Genomic DNA, 19,347 nt, shown 5'->3' on the forward strand with positions numbered 1-19,347 from the left:
TGAAAAATATGGGTATTAGAAGGAGGAATTTTATTCAATCTACATTTTATAAGAGGGTCACGAACACTCTTTAAAATGCTGTCCCTTCTCATTTCTATGGCTTCTGCTCTATGACCACAAGACATTTGCAATAGGTCTGCGGAGACCTTTTGAAAATCACCCTTTAAAAATATTTCCTCAATCTTTTCATTAAGATTGCTAAGCGAAGCATCTGATTTTCTAGCCCAGGCTAATAAATTTCGGCAACTATTTAAGAAAATCTCTTTTTGCTTTAGAATACAAAAAGTGAAAGCAGCATAAGATTTATCAGAGTGTACCAAATGACGTAAATTATCATACCCCTTTAGCTCATCATTAGTTTCAAGCTCTATAAATCCAGGGGAATGATTATATAATTTTTGTGTGTCACTATATCGTACGTCAGACCATGTTTCGCTGCCAAATCGTTGAACTTCGTTTAACATTTTAATAAATTCCAAAGGGGCGGTAGGTACAGCAGGGTCCTTAATTTTAGTTTCAATATCAAATGACAAATTAGGTACATCGGGATTAACATCACTACAGTATTGCATCGACTGGTTATTATAAAGTTCGCGACTTACGTCTGACAAAAATGATTTATTATCATTATCGCAGTAATTATTTTGCTCGTTATACAAAACATTTTGCTTTAATTCACAAACTTCTTTAGACAGTTTTTCTAAAAGACGGCGATGGCGTTTATGATTTTTGGAGTGACGATGCTTTTTCTTTCTCTTTGAGACTCGTTGAGATTCAGACGAGCTCGAAGATGAGGAAGAGCTATCACTGCTATCGCTACTAGAGGTTGACCGCCGCCTACCGTGTTGTGAATTAGTAGTACCCGATGTACCCGCCACAACTTGCTCAATAGGACTATTAACATCGTTATCCATTATAAAACAACTATTGAGCGTTTGCTATTCTAAAAACAACGAAAATAAGTCCTTATTATAGACAATATTCAAAATATATATGTAGGGTAGAAAAATAAAAAATTTAAACAATAGCGAACGGTACATGTAGAATTTTTCACAATTATCACTTTGTTCAATTTGAAAATTACTTCTAGTGCACAAGTTGACCGGACGGGAAACTTCAAGCCAATGATTACAAGGGAATTGCTGACTGCTACCAGCGCTTCCCACCAAGCCAGGTGAAAAGAGAGGGTAGTGCGAAAGAGACATACATACCAGGGTAGAAAGAGAGGTGAAATGTGACGGGAATCGGATATGCCTATCTCATTATTTAAGCTTCTAATAACGGTCAAGTGGTTTAATAAAACAATTATTATTATTAACGGAAACACTCTTCGAACCAAACGCCAACAGTCAACAGTCCCTTCGAAACCATACTATACCATGGAGTAATTGCCTACATCAGGAGACTGTACGGTTCGGTTAAGTTCGGTTCCACCAGCTTTTGGTCCTAGTGAACGATTCTACCCTATTGAAATCATGCAATAGGACTTAAACCCTCCAGAGCGAGGTATTTTTTTAAATATCAAAGTATTATAAGCTTAGAAGACGCACAAAATATTCGATGCAGTAAAAATATTCAAGTAAAAAGGGGAATATTATAAGTGAAGACTTAGATTTAGCCAAAAAAATCAAATTACTCTGCCACCTGCCCAACTAACCAGTCCAATTAAATAGTAATAATAGTTGCATCAGCCATTGCCAGGACATAATTGTCAACAAGCTATATATTTATTCAGCTATAGTTATTGCGTGTGTTGCTGTTTATTGCAGTTTAGAGGTTTATTGGTGTGATGACACTCACATATGAGGCTCAAGCGTCTTTAGGGCACATTCCTTTAAATTGTTAATGCAGCTAATAAAATAAACCGACTATTAACACATTTATTATTTTTATCTGGTAATATTACACATATAAAAATGACGTAATTCGAAAATATAATGAAAATTGATAATTACTTTTTAGTCAATAAGATTACACCAAATAATAAAAAATATACTTAAAATTTTTAGGCACTTTATTTCTTAATCAGTTTCGTAATATTTACAAAGTTTAGATTTAGTTTACATTATCAAAAAATAGATTCAACTATCTTTTTCAAGATTTAAAAACATTATTGGGTACATGTGGCCCAACTTTGATATTCTTTTCTGAATAATCATTCTCAAAGTATCTGTGTACGTTGGTGGTGGCTTGCAAGTAGACGGATCGCGCCAATGAAGACCTGCAAATAATGTGCAATAAGAAATATGATATAGTACTCAGTAATAATTATTTATTTAAGAACTAGTTAGGCAGGCAAATAGTTCATTTGATAGTAAGTGGTCACACTGGCCATAGACAAAGGCGCTGTAAATTTTTTTATCATTCCTTATGTATCCAACTTTGTCCTGTAATTACACTGGCTCAGTTAACCTTTAAGCCCAAAAGCAACAATAAAGTGTTGCTTCTTGGCGGTAGATTGAGTGGTATCCATCTAGATAGGCTTGCACAAAACCAAAATATGCTATTTACATATTTTAATATTATTGTTTTTTTTGCACAATATGAAACGTCATGTTATAATATACAAGTACCTGTTGAATCGCAGCTGAATAGCGCGGGTGAAGGCACGTGATCCCGAGTGTAATTCCAAATACAATCTCTTAGAACTTGAACAATCTGCAAAGGAAATATTTAATTATAGAAATGAAGACGGTTACTTGTTCCACATAGTGTTCAATGTTGCTTTTGCAACTTTTAAATAAACCAACCTTCTAAGCAAGCGTATTTTTTCATTTACATACATACACACTAAGGTACAATATGAATGGTATAAGATCAAATTAACGATTTTATTATGTTATAAAAATAGACAATAATTTAATCATTACACATACACACACACTAAGGCACTATAATCCTTGTAAAATAAGATGGTATGTCTTTGGTGCCTGTATTTCATTGGCTCACCTATCATCGAAAAAAGAACACAACAATATTAATTATTGATATTTGACGGAATATTTGATGAGAGGGCGGTGCTTACCCAGACGGGCTTTCAGATCAGTCAAACTATTTGACTTACCTCACTAGGCGTCAATTCCGGAGCCAACTCCAAAATGTGACTCAGAGGATGCGGTAAGAGCTGTCCCAACGTCATAACTGATAGTAATTCCACTAGTGCAGCTAATTCTCGAACCATTTCTGCTGATTGCGTGTGACGATCTGGATATTTGATTATTTTTTTAATAACTGTTTATTCTCATGTACTTATGGGTATATTAATAAAGCAATACGGATTTGTGTGAGTAAAAGTAATATAGGAAATAGTTCAATTGTTGAATTAAAAACGTATGATCAATTATATACTGTTGAATTTTCTCTAGTTTTTAATTGTTGTTGTTGTCGTTTAATGATGCGTCATTGAGTTTTTGCGCAATCTTATTTGTAGTTGACATTGCATTGTAAGTGAGAAGAATTATGAATTTATCATTACATGACTTAGGTACACAGTAGTAACAATAACACATGATTTACGCATGCGCATAATTCGTACGTTCCATTATAGCATACATCTAAAATATAGTACAGTTTTTAACAATCGTTGGTAATGATTAAAAAAAATTGCTTATTTTGTATAAATAAAAGAGTTGCGAGTCCAATGTAATTGTTATAGAGAAAAGAATAATTAAATCTTATTATGGGTCATAAATCACTACCATGTCTTTGTGTAATGATAGCGCTTTATGACTGACTGAATGTATATTGTTATAATTTGAATGGAGGTACAATAGGCTATTTGACTGGTTTTTAAAATCCATTTTATATTATTTAGTAGAGGTTAAGGGACCCAGTAAAAGTAGATTTTTTTATTTCTAGTACATATTTGCCGAAATATATCATATTAAAAATTCCATATTTAAATAACGCGCGAATACGATACTTGGACAATATGGCGCTTCAATGGGGCCGGTGACGTCACTTTGCTGTATTTTAATCTGTGGTTCGTATAGTAGAAAAGCAAGGTTTACAAGAAAGTGACATCATCATAAGCCCGGCCAATCAGGAGCGTTTGGTGTCACGTGACAAACGTCTGAAACAGTGCATTTTTATTTATTGTTTTATGAATAAATTACGTATTTTCAACTTTCGTTAGTAAATAACCATTTTTAAACTCATAATATACACTGATTACAATAATTCACGATTTATTTTTCGCATTGTCAAATAGCCTATTCTTTTTCTGATGAAATTACTTCAAAAACTTGCATATCCAATTTCCTTCATGAAAATTTCTTGCCACGAGGGTATTTCTACAATACGGGGAATAATTTTGCGTTGGACATTTATGTACTATTTCATTATGTTATGGAAGATTTTACACAATTATATTTTGACAAATAAAACAATAGATCTAAATTTATAAATTTATTTATGAATTTAGATCTATTGTTATTTTTTTTTGTCTATTAAATGTGATATGTATTTGAACATGAACGTCACGCATGCGTGTATAACGTTGTACGTACGCGCGCGGTGCAGCAGCGAGGCGGCGGCGGCGCGCAGCAGCGCGGAGGCGAGGCACAGCGCGGGCCGCGCGCGCGCCGTGCGCCGCAGCGCCGCGCGCGACACGCCGCAGCGCTCCACCGCGCTGCGCATGTACAGCTCGCGCTCGATGCTCACTTGCTGCGGACGGGTTGTTGCATACCGTATACAATCACACATAGCAACATCATAGCATCAATGCACGACGTTTGAAAGAGACAAGGAGGTTATTGCATACCGTATACAATCACACATAGCAACATCATAGCAACAATGCACGACGTTTGAAAGAGACAAGGAGGTTATTGCATACCGTATACAATCACACATAGCAACATCATAGCAACAATGCACGACGTTTGAAAGAGACAAGGAGGTTATTGCATACCGTATACAATCACACATAGCAACATCATAGCAACAATGCACGACGTTTGAAAGAGACAAGGAGGTTATTGCATACCGTATACAATCACACATAGCAACATCATAGCATCAATGCACGACGTTTGAAAGAGACAAGGAGGTTATTGCATACCGTATACAATCACACATAGCAACATCATAGCAACAATGCACAACGTTCGAATGTGACAAGGAGTCAAACTGTTATGAAAGCAATACAGGATGCTCGGCAGAAGTATTTACAAATATACACATAACATGTGCTAAAATTTTGTAAAATGTATATATCTCTTGTAGCTAAGCATCCTAAATAAAACGATACTGAAATGTTACAGCGATTCGTAACAATACTTTTTTTACTTTTATAAAAAATTAATCACTTACAATGGAAATCAATTTTAAATGATACAAAAGACTCGTTACCTTAGTAAAATCTTCATCCGGCCAAGGAAGTCCGTTGTACATGACATCGGGTGAGACCAGCTCCACTAACAGCAAAGATATCGACGTCGAGCCCTCTACTATGCCGCTGTTTCCATCCTTTATTAAAAATATCATATAATTAATTTTCTATTGTTAAATCGATAATATAACTAAATTCACTAATTATTACAAATTCTAGAACCATTTAACAATTGAGGGTAAAAAAATAAAATAAAGTAACAGCCTGTAAATTTCCCACTGCTGAGATAAGGCCTCCTCTTCCATTAAGGAGAGGGTTTTGGAACATATTCCACCACACTGTTCCAATGCATTTTGGTGGAATGCACATGTGTCAGAATTTCGATGAAATTAGATACATGCAGGTTTCCTCACGATGTTTTCCTTCACCGCCGAGCACGAGATGAATTATAAACACATATTAAGCACACATAATAATAACGTTTATTTTTTTTTTAATTTTAGGAATTAAAACCTGTCTCCTTGCACTATGATTAAAAATTAAAAAAAAAAAAACAGTTTTTTCATTATGAAAGCGCAGTCGTGCGCGGCGCGCTCACCATGCAGGACATGAGCGCGCCCATTAGAAGCTCGTTGTCGAGCGCGAGCACGCGCGGCGCCGCGCCGCCCGCGTCCCCGCGCCGCCGCACGCCCTTGCCGATGATGCCGGCGTGGAACACCGACGTGTGGCTCTGCGTCAGCTGCGTTATCGGGCCCTGCCGATCGACAACACAATTAAAAACAATATAAATATCGAAGCACCATGTAACGTAATTGTGGCGCACGTTACATGTTTCATTCATTTTTAAATAATTTCAACAAAAAATATTAAATTTCTAACATAGGTTATCGGATGTCATCTGTCATTTGACTTTGACAACCATTTCTAAGGTTATGTTCTATTTGTTTAATTTAAAAACCTTGTCCAGCTCTACCGAATTTTTAGTTTGCCTCGAAGAAAATTAGTATTTTTAAATTTAAATTTATTTTTAGTCAATTATATATTACAATTGGCCTCCCTTCAATTATTTTATTACAATCAAAAACTGTAATCACAATTTATTTTTATTTTTATCGAAAAAGAGAGTTTAAGAACGTGAACGACTAGACTTATACTTCGAAAAACATCATGCCTGATAACGATTTGATGCCTGACTCTTCGTTATAGATATATATACTGATGATCTATTATTTAGTATTTATAGACGCTAGATCTCTTGGAGTAATCTTCCATATAAAAACAAATCACAACATCCCATCAAATGAAGACTATCGCTTTGGTGTAGTACTGAACTACATATTACTATCTATCGATGGGTAGCGGTCAAATTGTGAACTGGCGTAGAACGGGTTCATGTCGCGCGCTGATTGGTTGAACGTTATGTGACCCCCCCCCCTGCCACACCGGAATTGCACCGGATTTCACCGTAAAATTGCAAATTCGATATTTCATAATATTTCGGTTAGGTTAAGTTACAGTTGTTATAATTTAACAGAAACTTACTTCGAAAGTATGTAATATGATTGGTCGCTCTTACACAAGACCAGCCAATCAGGAAGAGCTTTCGACAGTTGACAATTTGACGCGGGACACATTGTAATCTAACGGTTTAACTTCGACAGATTACAATATAGCGAAAAATAATACGTTAAATTGCAATCATATTTCACAGTTCACAATATTTCGACAGATTACAATCTCTCGTTAGATTGTAATCTAACGAATTTTGTTATCTTACGGTGACATATATACTATAATCGATACATAATAACATATTTAAATAATTAGTTGAATATACGCTACTCACGTGCTTTTGATTCATATATATGAGCAGCTCTTCACCGTTCCAGTCCTTGGGCGAGGGTACATTGCTAGCAGCATCAGAGCGACTGCCGAACACCTTGTCCTCTCTGAACATGGCTGTTTCTAACAGATCTCTCAACGCCACGGCCCTGGCCAGCTTACTGTGTAAACACAGCTTACGAAGGAGGCGGCTGGCTGTTTGGACACCTCGAATCTTAGCCATTATATCTGAAAGTGTGTAAGAGAGATAGATATATATATCTGTAATTAATAAATCAAGTGTAATAAAATATTGAGAACTTTTTATATTTTTTTTTTTATTGGTGGGAAATCAAAATCATTTTATTCTGTATTAGAGTATGCTCAGAAAAGTTACAGGATTATATTAAAGGTAAGGTTAGCGGGTCTGAATGTAAATGCCCAAAAAATCGGGTACAATTGAATTTTAACTGACTTTGACTGACTTTCACCAATTAAAACTTAGCTAATTTAACAATAATAAGCTACTTTAAAATATTTTATTTAATTATTCCGCATGAAAATCAACAAATACAAGTTAAACTTAAACCAAAAATCGATGATACCCATGAAACTTCTTGACTCACCTGTTTCATGTAAACATCTGAAGAAGTATTGAACTGTGGCTTGAATAACTTTTAAGATCACTTCCACACTTGGGGGAGCCGATTTCGTTCCCGTCAAGTCGACATTGTCCAGTACCTATAAAATAATAATTTAATTACTCAAGTATAGTACGACACAAATTAGATGTAGCGTCGGAAAATGCAATGGAATGAAAATAAAACCGATTACTGCCGATTTACTCAAGCAATAGAAACAGCTCCCTATCGCGTCATTCGACGCTATTCGTCGCTATAGGTTTTTGTGTCAGTGAAAGCAAGTGCATGTAAATCGACGTGTCAAAATGACGAATATATTAGGTCATATGATATTATAAGTTATTACGTTTGTGCAAAGATCATATTCGCATGAGAAATTAATATTGAAAATTTGGGAGAGCGTACTGAATTCGGATGTGATCGGTTTTACGAAATTTACCGAAGCTACATCTAAGTTGTGTCGTACTATAGTAGTTTTATCAATTCATCAGGTTATTACAATATGTATATTATGGATATGTATGTATATAACAAAAAATTGACTTCGCATCAGCAAAATTACTATTGAGAATATTATGACGTAGAAATTCAGTAAAGTTCTATCGATCCAAATCACCAAACCCCGGGTTATGTAGGTTAATAAGTTGTGGCGTTGTTCTGTGGGCTTGCAGGTTGCAAAACAATTTTAAATATTGCTCATTTTGCTCTGGTCGTCTGCAATAGAGCACAGAGCAATGGGTGTCAGCGGGTACCTGCGCGAGCGCATGGCAGGTGGGCATGTCGGCGAGCGCGGCGGGCGTGCCTGGCGGGCGCTCCCGCAGCAGCCCCGCGCGTGCCCGCAGAGCCGCGCCCACGCGCCCCACGCGCGATGACACCGCACGCGCCACCCACGCGCAACGCACACCACTTCGCTCCCACCTGTTAGCGACACCAGACTGTAACACGAGCCTTTACGCTTAAGCCTCTGATATAGTACAATATACCGCTCTATTGGTTAAATATATCAATTATTGAAACCAGTGGTGGAAAGCTTATTTAATTTCTATGTTTCTGTTTTATCTACAGATACGGTGCGATTCAATTTGTCTTTTAAGAAACAGCTTATAGGCAAAAGCATCCTCAAGCCTTACTACTGCTTCTCTAATATATTTTTAGATTGATTGACTTTTATATATTCAACATATATATGTCACCGTAAAATTACAAACATCGTTAGATTACAATCTATCTAGTGAGATTGTAAGCTGTTGAAAGATTGCGAACGTTTACACAATTGACAATAAAACATATACAATTTCGATAGTTCATAATATTTCGGTTAGGTTCGTTTTTCTAATTTAACTGAAATTTACTTCGATAGATTATAATCTACCGAAAAGTAATGCGTAAAATCGTAAACAGTATGTTACTCGCGCGAAAGATTGTAATCTAAAGATTACAATCTAACGGTATTTACAATGACATATACATTTTCATATCCAAATGCAGTCACAGTAACCTCAGCAACTTGACGATATTGAGACAAAAATGATGCAAGTAAGTCTTCTCGTCGCTGGTGGCCGTGCCCTCGACGAAGCACTTCTTGATCTGCGTGTCGGCCATCATGGCGTCGCGCAGCGCGTACTCGACGCCCGTGTTGATGAGGTTCTGGTAGCGTTCGGTGTCGGGGGCGTCGGGCGCGTCGGACGGCGCATGCATGGCCAGCGTGCCCCGCACAACACGCACCAGCAGCGCCAGTGACGTGTCGCTGCGCGAACACTGCAGCAAGTAGCTGATCGTGCTCACGAACTCCGATGGCAGGTTGTAACCTGAGATATTGTATGATGTCAATAATATATCTCTGTTTAAAGAAAACTTACAAGTAATATAATATGAGAGTTAAGATAAATTTAAAATAATGTACAAGTGAAATTATTTGTAGAAAAAAAAATATTGGCATTTAATTTAGATCTTGCTAAAGAAAGAAAGCACAAAAAAATTCTATAGTATATAGTATCTCTCATGAAATTCTAAAAAATCTGCTAACACTGAAACACACTAGAGCAGTACAAGATGCTCCAAATCATATCCATAAGAAAATTTTTGTAAAATGACTTGAATTTTATTTTAATAAGTTAAAAATATATGATAACTTTCTTTAGTCACTCTCACTTACAGACTAAAATAAGTATCCTGGCGATAGAATACTGCTCCAACTGGTTTCCGGTCAACAGTTTCTCTCTTACAATATTGATTTCTTCGGCAGCGCTCATTACCAGCGGTAGATTCGAATCCGGGAATAAACTCTCATATTCGACCTTTTGTAGAAGATATTCTGAAATGAAGATTTTCAATTATGATTTGTATACACTCCTTAACCATTTTGTAAATCTATATGTTATCGTAAGATTACAAAATTTTTAAAATTAATAATGTTCTAGAATTTTAATATCTAGCATTTTATAATCTAATAAAATTCATTAGATTACAATCTAATAAATAAAATTCACTAGATTACAATCTAATAAATAAAATTCATTAGATAAGATTGTAATCTAATGAATTTTATTTATTAATTTTATAATCTTCGGTGACATATATATCAGTGATAGTGAGATGATGGCTTTGGTATCATCATCATCATCATCAGCCCGTTTTTGTCCACTGCTGGACATAGCCCTCCTAAGTGCATGCCACTATGGTCTTTCTCTGGCTAAATGGTTTGGCTTATTTACAAACTGGCTTTCCAAGTTTAATCAGTCAATTACATATTAAACATTTGCCACAAACTGTGCTAATGCATCAGACGAGAATTAAATCAGTTGAAAGATCAAAAGACCATATCATACCTTCATAGACAATTACTATTCAGAACTATAATTAAATTAATTGCAACTATAGTGATCATTATTTTTCCCTATTTTAACTGAGATATCTATATGAATACTCACCCAACAATTGCCTGCAGAATACATTCCTCTGTGCATGTTTGAGTAGTAACAGGAAGCAGTGTACATCCGATCGGAGTAATAACGCCACCAGTGAAGCCGGGCCCACGCCCTCCCACGCGCCGCTGTGCCTGTGCGTAGCGCACACCACACACAGTCTATCCATAACTTCATCCGTCACTGGAAATTTATAATAAAGCTTTAAATTCATCTACTGATAGATCAATTATCTTTGTAGCAAGATACTTATTTAACACCAAACATCATGTACCACAGATATATTCATTGATTCTCAAACTTTTATCTACATAACTATAAAAAAATGTATATAAAAAAATTACAACTGTACTTCTACTAACTTTAGTCTAACTTATTCTGTTACAATTACTATGATAATATTATATTTTATAGACTATTCTATATATATTGTTTTGTAGAACTATGGTATTTTTTATGGGTACTAAAAGTTGTAAAGCTCAAAATTCAAAGAGACAATAACAATGAAGTTTTTTTTTTATATTATAATTAAATATGATTATAAGAGTAGGTAACTTATTTTAAAAACTAACTAGTTTTAAAAATACTATATTAGTAACTAGATAAATATAAAACTCACAAGTTAGAGCAATATCTTGAGTTAGTGCTTTCAAAACAATATCTGATTTGGAAGCAAGATTTAAAAGGTATGGAATTACATCTCTTTTCTTGTCTGCTTTACTATCCTCTTTGATTGCTTCCTGAAATTAAAATACATACGAACTGGTATTGAAAAACCATAGATTATAAAGTTACATAAAAATATTATCATAAAAAGATCACAGTAATTATCAATCCATTCTCCAAAAGTTGCTTTATAAAGTAAAAATTATACAATAACAACACATTATTATTACATTTATAATTTAAAATTTTAGTCTTAAGCCTTAAAAAATCAAAATTTTAACTCACTAAAATAAAAAAACAAATTTATGAATGTGAACTATAACTTTGTTAATGTCTTACTCACTTGAAATAAATCAACAAGCGCAGCCCGCACATGGTATAGTGCGGGCGGATGGTTAGCGAGGTGGGCCAGCACAGCTCGCGCTGCATCAGCACCAAGAGCGAGTGCTCGTGGAGCTACCAGGGCTGGCTCTGCACGACCGACCCATCCAACAGCCCACGAGCATGCACGACAATCTGAAAATTATATGATCACAGATAGCCGCATACATGAATTTGATACATTTCTTTTTTAAATTCAATTTCAACTTTTATTAAAGATTGTTTATTATTAGGCTCTACCCAAATTATCTTAATATTTCTTTTTAGACTATGCAAGTATTGTAAAACAATTATAGCAAGAAACAAAAAATACATGGATAGTATTATAAAAGCCACACTCACCAAGCATCATATCAATGCACTTAGCTCTTTCTTCAGCATTTAGAAGTGTCAAATTTTGTGTAGTAATGTCTAATAAAACTCTAACAGGTTCTGTATTTTGTAATGTAGCATCTGAAATTATAAAATATAATAAATTTTAGACTTTTTGAAAAATATACAAACTTATAAAACTGAGTAAGATTTTGTCTGAAAAATATCATCTTTATGATATCAAAGCATACCAATACCTACATATATATTTTGTTTAAAACATAAATTTCCTTAAATAAGTCATCTTAATGTATAAGTTATTTTTTATAGGTAAATCTTGCAAATGGAAACATAAACCAAAGTAATTTTACATAATATACTTTTAGTGCAGGTGAAAATACAAATGATCATATTAAATACCTAATCCTTCAAAGGAAATGATAGTTTACATTACTTTGTATACTTACTTGGTAAATTTGACTTTTCAGTGGCAATATCCATTATCAATGTGATGCACCAGGGTGCAATAAAAGGTGCCCAGGATTCACCCATGCTGCAAAGCTCTGGCCCAATCATGCTAACACTTTCAAGTGAACCATTTGCCGAAGGATCAGACTAAAAAAGATTTGTACTTTAATATAATTATATCACTATTATTGATGTAATACCTATATACTAGTTTTAGTTGCCAATTCAATTTAATATAATTGATTAATTGCTATAAGTAGTGCTTCTGATTTTAAATGGTAGTAGTGTAGGTGTCATTTTTGTGCAAAGTTTGTTTTGTGCAAAGTACATTACAATGTATATATGTAATAATGAGGGATTTACATTTTCAAAATTAAAGCATAGCCTCTTAAAAGAATATTGTCTAAATAATAATATAATAAAAAAATACGTTAAAATAAGCACCTCATAATCTGTTTGATTGATAGATACATTAACAGCATCGTGGAATACCATGGCAAAGTATTCCAGAACTGCATCTCTAGCAGCTGGGAAGTTTCTTAGCAATGATATTCCGATTTTAGTTAATTCAGGTGCATTTTGGAAATTCCGCCTCGATACCCCATAAATAAAGTTATTCAAGTCCGCAGATAGAGCGGTCTGTTTATTTTGGGTGTTCATTATAAGTTCATTACATTAGTAAACTTGATTTAAATTGACTGATTCATATATATTATTGATATTATTTGTTAAAAGTAAAGTTAAACACGCCGACGTAATAACAAGACAAAATGCAAATTGTCAACTCGTTTGGCGTATGCTATTTATTATCTTGTCAGTGTCAGAGCAACACATTCGTAATGTTACGTTCAGAAATTAAACTGAGAGCATAACTTTGTATTATAATTCAAAAAAACGAGCAAAATAATTATAGTAATAACCAAGTTTTAAGCTAAATAAATTATATTACACTTAGAGGACAAATTTTCGAAACCAATTTATTAGAATACTTATTCATTATTTTGTAATTAATGTAAAGAATAGCAATACTCAATAAGGTCACTGTACCTATGCACTTGTGTATAATATATTGTACCTACAGAATGATCGGCTAATCACACGAAACTGCAAGCATACAGAAAAAACTTTAGTTAAAAAGTCCATTAAAATGATTTATTATCGACTTTTTTATGTTTTACCCTATCGGCCTATCCTTTAATAAAATGAAAAAAAAAGTATGTTCATTGTACAAGGACCAAACCTGTGAGGGTATTTCTTATTGAACTGGTGATGATTTTAGTAGACCATAATTAACAGTAATTAGTACTAAAGCTTAATTTTGATTTCATGTATATTTTTTCTCATTCCTCTTGTTTTTCGTGAAGATGGGTGGAAATGTGAAACAGAAAGAAAGGAAGAAATGTGTATCACGCGCTTTCTGATTTGACCAACGAGAGAAGATAATTTTAATGTTATAAATATGAGATAAATATGAGATGTTACTCATCTTCTTATATGTTAATACCGGAAGCCGATTTCCCAGTGATAAAATAGAACTATAACTGCATGGAGAATTTCGGTTCGAAAGGTTCGGTTAAGAATCACGTGTTCAAACCACTGGGCCATCTCCGCTCTATAATTTTCATAACTGTCAAAAAGAGCAAGCTAACTTGAACTTGAACCGGGTACAATATATGTATAGACCTATATAAAACTGAAGCCCTGACACCGTCTTAGGCCAGTCAGTCAGACAGCTTAGAATACCATCTGGTATTAATGAACTCCAAATTACATATAACTGTAAGACTGTGATTCTCCTTAAGAGACATTTAATACCGAATATGAAAGATTATATTTTATAATTTAAAGCATTTTTTGGGTTCCTATCGTCAATTCAAAAAATCACTACAATATCTTCTATACATAGGTATAATAAAATTGAAGTTTCTGTTTATAATATTTAAATTACTGTATTTTACTACATGTATGTATGTTATATTATACGGTACATATTATACCAAATTAACATAAATAGACATCGACAAAAATTTTAAAAATTCAATTTGTCTAACGGTCTGTCTGTCTGTTCCGGCTAATCTCTGGAACGGCTAGATGGATTTTGACGGGACTTTTACTGACTGATAGCTGATGTAATAAAGAGTAACTTAGGCTACAACAATAACTTTTTTATTATATTCAAACTCGCACGAAGTAGAGCGCATAAACAGCTAGTTCAAAATATATTCAAAATTTCCTATAGCTACTTGTCCCGAAAAAGTAAGCAACAATAGTTCAGAGTTTCAGTGGTTTAGTTACTTTATTAAATAGTTCTTTTATGTTAAGTCTGAATTAATAAAATATTGACGGATATTAAAGCAATGTCCGATGAGATTGAAGTATAAAACGCTTCTTTGATTATAGTGCGAAACTTTCTAGGGAGTTTTTGATTTCTTTATAAATGCAGGTTAAATCGAATAAAATAAACGTGATCCAGTGAACCAATGTACCGTGTAAGCCGAAATAGTCCACCTCCTTTCCACATGGGCATCTGTTATTCCACGCGGGCATCATTCATTACCTAAAAGTGTCCCAAGATTTTTGGAGGGTAATGAATTCAACCAGTGACTTGACTCTTTTCTTTTCGGTGATAACGCTAGAAGCTTGGCACGGTCTTAGGCACTTGTTAAATTTTGTGTCATACTGTGTAGAATAGCGTGGGCCAATGACGAATCCCAAAGTTTTTGTTTTGTAATTTCCTTAGGGATATCATCATTAGGGCACTTTACCTTCCAGGTCTCTATCGCCTCAGTAACATTCATGATTTTAAAAAATAAAAACAATGATTATGTAATATATCTATCTATCTTTTTCGTCTTCTAATAATTTTATCCAATACTAAGTATTCTTTACGTCACAGAGCATGACTTCGTAATAGGAATATGTATGCTACTTCGGTGACTTTATCTACACATTTAAATAAGCTATACAAATGATATTTAAATACAGATCAATCTTCTGTACGCTTATATACGTTTGCAAGCATGCTCTTCATAAGCGGTTAGACCGAATTCGATGATTTTTTGTGTGTATTTCAGTGAATAATTCAGAATAGACCCATTGCGATCGTGACATAGGTCTATTTTTTAACGAAAATCATAATACATATAAAATTCTTATTTTTCCCGTCTGAAGTCGAGATTTATACCATAATAAATGTAATTATGTGCTAATTTCGTCGTAAAGTATCTTACTAGGAACTTGTATCGAACATAAATAATAACTGTTATACTCGTAAATACAAACTTGGTATTAGATATGATCATTTATAAAGAAGTTATAAATCTTAATTAACCTTATTAGTGCTAAATATATAGATACACAGGTACCTATGATAATTTTAAATGTAACATTTTTTTGTTTCGCAGGAGTTTTTAGTATTTGAAGTTTAGTGTAATGAATTATCCGTAAATCACCGTATGCACGCTTTGCGATTCAAACTATGACGTGCGCTGGTTAAAAGATCGATAACTACATCTAGGCATACATAGAGCGGGGGTTGAAACGCGTGGGCTAGGAGGGTCGCAGAAATCAATAACGACTGCGCACGCGATCCGCGGACCGCGACACTCTCCCCGCGCTCGGTATCCATCCATCTATATTATGTAATGTGTTTTTGTTTGCTTTATATGGCTACACAAATGGATTATAATAAAAGTTTAAAATTCGAATGTAATAATTACTCAATATAGATTTATATAATTATTTATCTGAATTTTCAAAAGTAATTTTAAGAACTGTTCTTAGTTATAAATAAACAAAAATATTTTTTTGTTATTATACATAGATATGTTATAAAATATAGTTAAGTAACTATGTATATTTTATTAAAACTATGAATTCGAGTATTTAAATTCAAAGTATTCATATATTGAATCATCATTGCATAGCATAAAACATATAGTCGCTCACCGCTGTCTGTCCTTATGTATGCTTAGATACTTATAATCACGGATTTTGATGTGGTTTCTGTATTATGTAGAGTGATTCAAGCGCAAGATTTTTGTATATGGACAATATAGTAAAGAATCACTAATAACGACTGACAAACTGAACGTTGTAAGACATTCTGTAGTATATTTACTGTCAGCATTGCACCCGTGCGAAGCCAGAACGGGTTGCTAGTTTTTTTTAAATAGGAAAAGGTATTTATGTAACACCTTACAGTAAAAGGTAGGTAATATATAATACGCCACAGACAAAGTTAAGCGGTTCTCAATTATTTTCAGCAGAAATAATACAGAATTAATTTTTGGCTGACATTTTTATTACGTATGTTTATATGTTTTCACAATATAAATTGTATGAATATCGTATAGATATTTTAGTGTAATCAATCTTAATAATTTATCTACTACGATGAGCGTTCCGATTTCGTCCAGGTGAAATAATAATTTTTTACCTTCTCCTCAAAGGGAGACCTTACCCCAGCTGTGGGAAATTAACAGGCTGTACATATAAATGTAATGTAAAGCTATCATTTTAAGTTGCAGAAGAGAGTTTTTTTGTTATACAATAAGTACAATTAGTTATATATTTTAATAAGTAAAACTTATTTATAGTTTTTGTAATATTAATATTTACGAGCGCTGTAGGCGGAGCGCGAACGCTATCCTTATAAAATAAAAGGCTTACAAAATTCAAGAGTAGGAAAAATATATTTTTTCCTGTATTATTCATTACTTTCCTTTGTTACAAGTACAAATAAAATAAAAATACAGAGCCAAGATGGCCAAGTAGCTACTCGTAAAAAAAGAAGATAGCGGATTCAAAGTCAAGCAGAAATCATTGAATCATCATATTATAAAGGCTGATTTTATCGCAGGATTTCCCAAAGATTTTTTTTCATGTACAGATATCTATAGACAAAATTGGCCAACTCAAGGCAAGTGATCATTGCCACTCACAGGTACAAGTAAATATTAACAATTTTTTACATCTCTAAAACATCGCTAGCCCTGGATTACTCACCCTTCAAATCGAAAAACAAAAATACTCATTATTGATTTTTGATAGGACAACATCTGATGAGTGGATGATAAAAACCAGATGGACTTGCTCAAAGCCTTACCATCAATTATTGAAGCAGCATAGTGAAATAAGATCCAAGTCTTGCCGTAAAATAGGAGAGGTGATCGATAGCTAAGCAGTGGTATATTTACCGATTGGTACTTTCCACACCTTTGTTATGATTATGTACGCAAAGAATAATTATTATTAAACTTTTATGTCATTAAGTTACTGATTCTCTGTTTGGTTTACCATTTTACGCTCACTTTTAGACGATGATCATGGAATAGCGGGGATCTTAAAATTTTCAATTTTTTTTATTATTATATCGTCGCCTAACAATCTGTAAAAATAAAATGTTGATTTTAAATGAAACCACATTCCGGATTCTTTTTCGATAAAATAAATTTTAAGGAACTAAAAAATAATCAAGAACCTAGTCTGCTATTGTTTTTTTTTAATAAATATTAATGCATCTTTCCACACCGATTACTAGGAGCCCCAAACGGTTAAACTGATTTGGATATTTTTAAAGATTAAGCTGTATTGTCTCGAGGCAGACTCAATGAACTTTTCTTTGGTGTGAAACGTATATTAAAATCAAGGTTAAAATCATGTTCTTAAGACTGTTATGATTAAAAATTTGGAAAATTACGAATTCGTTTAACTGATAAATGTTCAACAGTTTCTTAGATGCGGCCCTTTCTCGATAACCGATCGAATTATTAGTCAGCCACTACTAAACATTTTTAAAATTCGGATCGATTTGGTTGTTAAGTGGACGCTTAATGTTTTGAAATACATATATTAATATTAATGATTTTACACAAATACGTGTAACCATTTACATTAATAAATTTCAAAACTTTATATAGGTCACTATGTATGTATAATAATGTTACAAGATACATGAATGCTTCGTCAATAATTCAAAGAAAAAAATACGTGGGGAATGCACGGTGCATCGTATGCAGTATTGTATTAAAGGTCAATATAAGTACGGACGGATAAATAATAAAGATTATTTTCGTAGCAATTTACTTAGTTTAAAATTAAACATGTCGCATATTCTTGCTAAGAAATGTAATTTATATAAATACAACACTGCAGTTCGATTATAATATGAAACAGGCGGCGAAAAAAACAGATTTCAATATATAAATTTTCTAGTGGGTTCATTTCGATCGTTTCTTTTATATTTTGAATCAGAAAGTTACTAGTAGATATATTAGTATAATAGGGAAAATGTTAATAATATTTTAATTAAAATTATTTTTATTAATGAAAGCGTTATATGTTAGCAGTGGAAATTAAAAAGTCGCTGCAATTGTTTTGTTTATTAAATAACATACATAATTTATTAATTAAATTTATGTAATTATTTCATTCCTTTGCATTTTTTGAATTGCTATTTTTTTTAAATAGTTGTTTTATTTCGACAAGATTTTTTAATTAATTTTAAAATTGATTATAAATACTGTAATTTCATATTTATATGGGAATATTGACCCTCTTTATTTCATTCATACGATATAATAATAATACGTATTATTATAGAAATTTGCGCGTGAACAGGGTGGCATAGGGCATTGCAGGCGGCAGGGCGGGCGCCGGTTGCTACGCGCACGCGCGCGCACCGACGCTACCCACCCGACGCGCGACGCGACGCGCCCAACTCATGGATCGATGAGATAAACGCGCAACCCCGCTTTTCGCGTTAAATCAATACAAATTTCATCGATTTTCGGAGCCGCAG

At 33.7% G+C, this 19,347-nt stretch overlaps 1 protein-coding gene across 1 annotated transcript; it reads right to left on the reverse strand.

Annotated features, from left to right (window-relative positions):
• Positions 1-1,996: 1,996 nt before the first annotated feature.
• LOC124530544 (integrator complex subunit 5) lies at positions 1,997-13,274 on the reverse strand. The gene is made up of 17 exons (XM_047104743.1): positions 12,990-13,274; positions 12,545-12,692; positions 12,108-12,218; positions 11,728-11,900; positions 11,338-11,458; positions 10,725-10,901; positions 9,950-10,108; positions 9,293-9,602; positions 8,547-8,712; positions 7,780-7,894; positions 7,179-7,402; positions 5,931-6,086; positions 5,353-5,469; positions 4,509-4,665; positions 3,065-3,204; positions 2,574-2,658; positions 1,997-2,221 (listed from the first exon to the last, which is right to left on the reverse strand). Exons 1-17 carry the CDS (start codon positions 13,203-13,205, stop codon positions 2,082-2,084), a joined length of 2,715 nt encoding a protein of 904 aa, XP_046960699.1. The 5' UTR covers positions 13,206-13,274; the 3' UTR covers positions 1,997-2,081.
• Positions 13,275-19,347: the final 6,073 nt, after the last annotated feature.

This window comes from Vanessa cardui, chromosome 6 (assembly GCF_905220365.1).
Source record: "Vanessa cardui chromosome 6, ilVanCard2.1, whole genome shotgun sequence".
In the NCBI taxonomy this organism is placed as follows: Eukaryota; Metazoa; Arthropoda; class Insecta; order Lepidoptera; family Nymphalidae; genus Vanessa; species Vanessa cardui.

Excerpts from the sequence above, each read along its gene's own strand:
- LOC124530544 (XM_047104743.1), bottom strand. The coding sequence starts at position 13,205 with ATGAACACCCAAAATAAACAGACCGCTCTATCTGCGGACTTGAATAAC. Across the intron at positions 12,219-12,544 it reads TGAAAAGTCAAATTTACCAA|ATGCTACATTACAAAATACA; the intron begins GTAAGTATACAA and ends TTATAATTTCAG. Across the intron at positions 11,901-12,107 it reads GTGCATTGATATGATGCTTG|ATTGTCGTGCATGCTCGTGG; the intron begins GTGAGTGTGGCT and ends TATAATTTTCAG.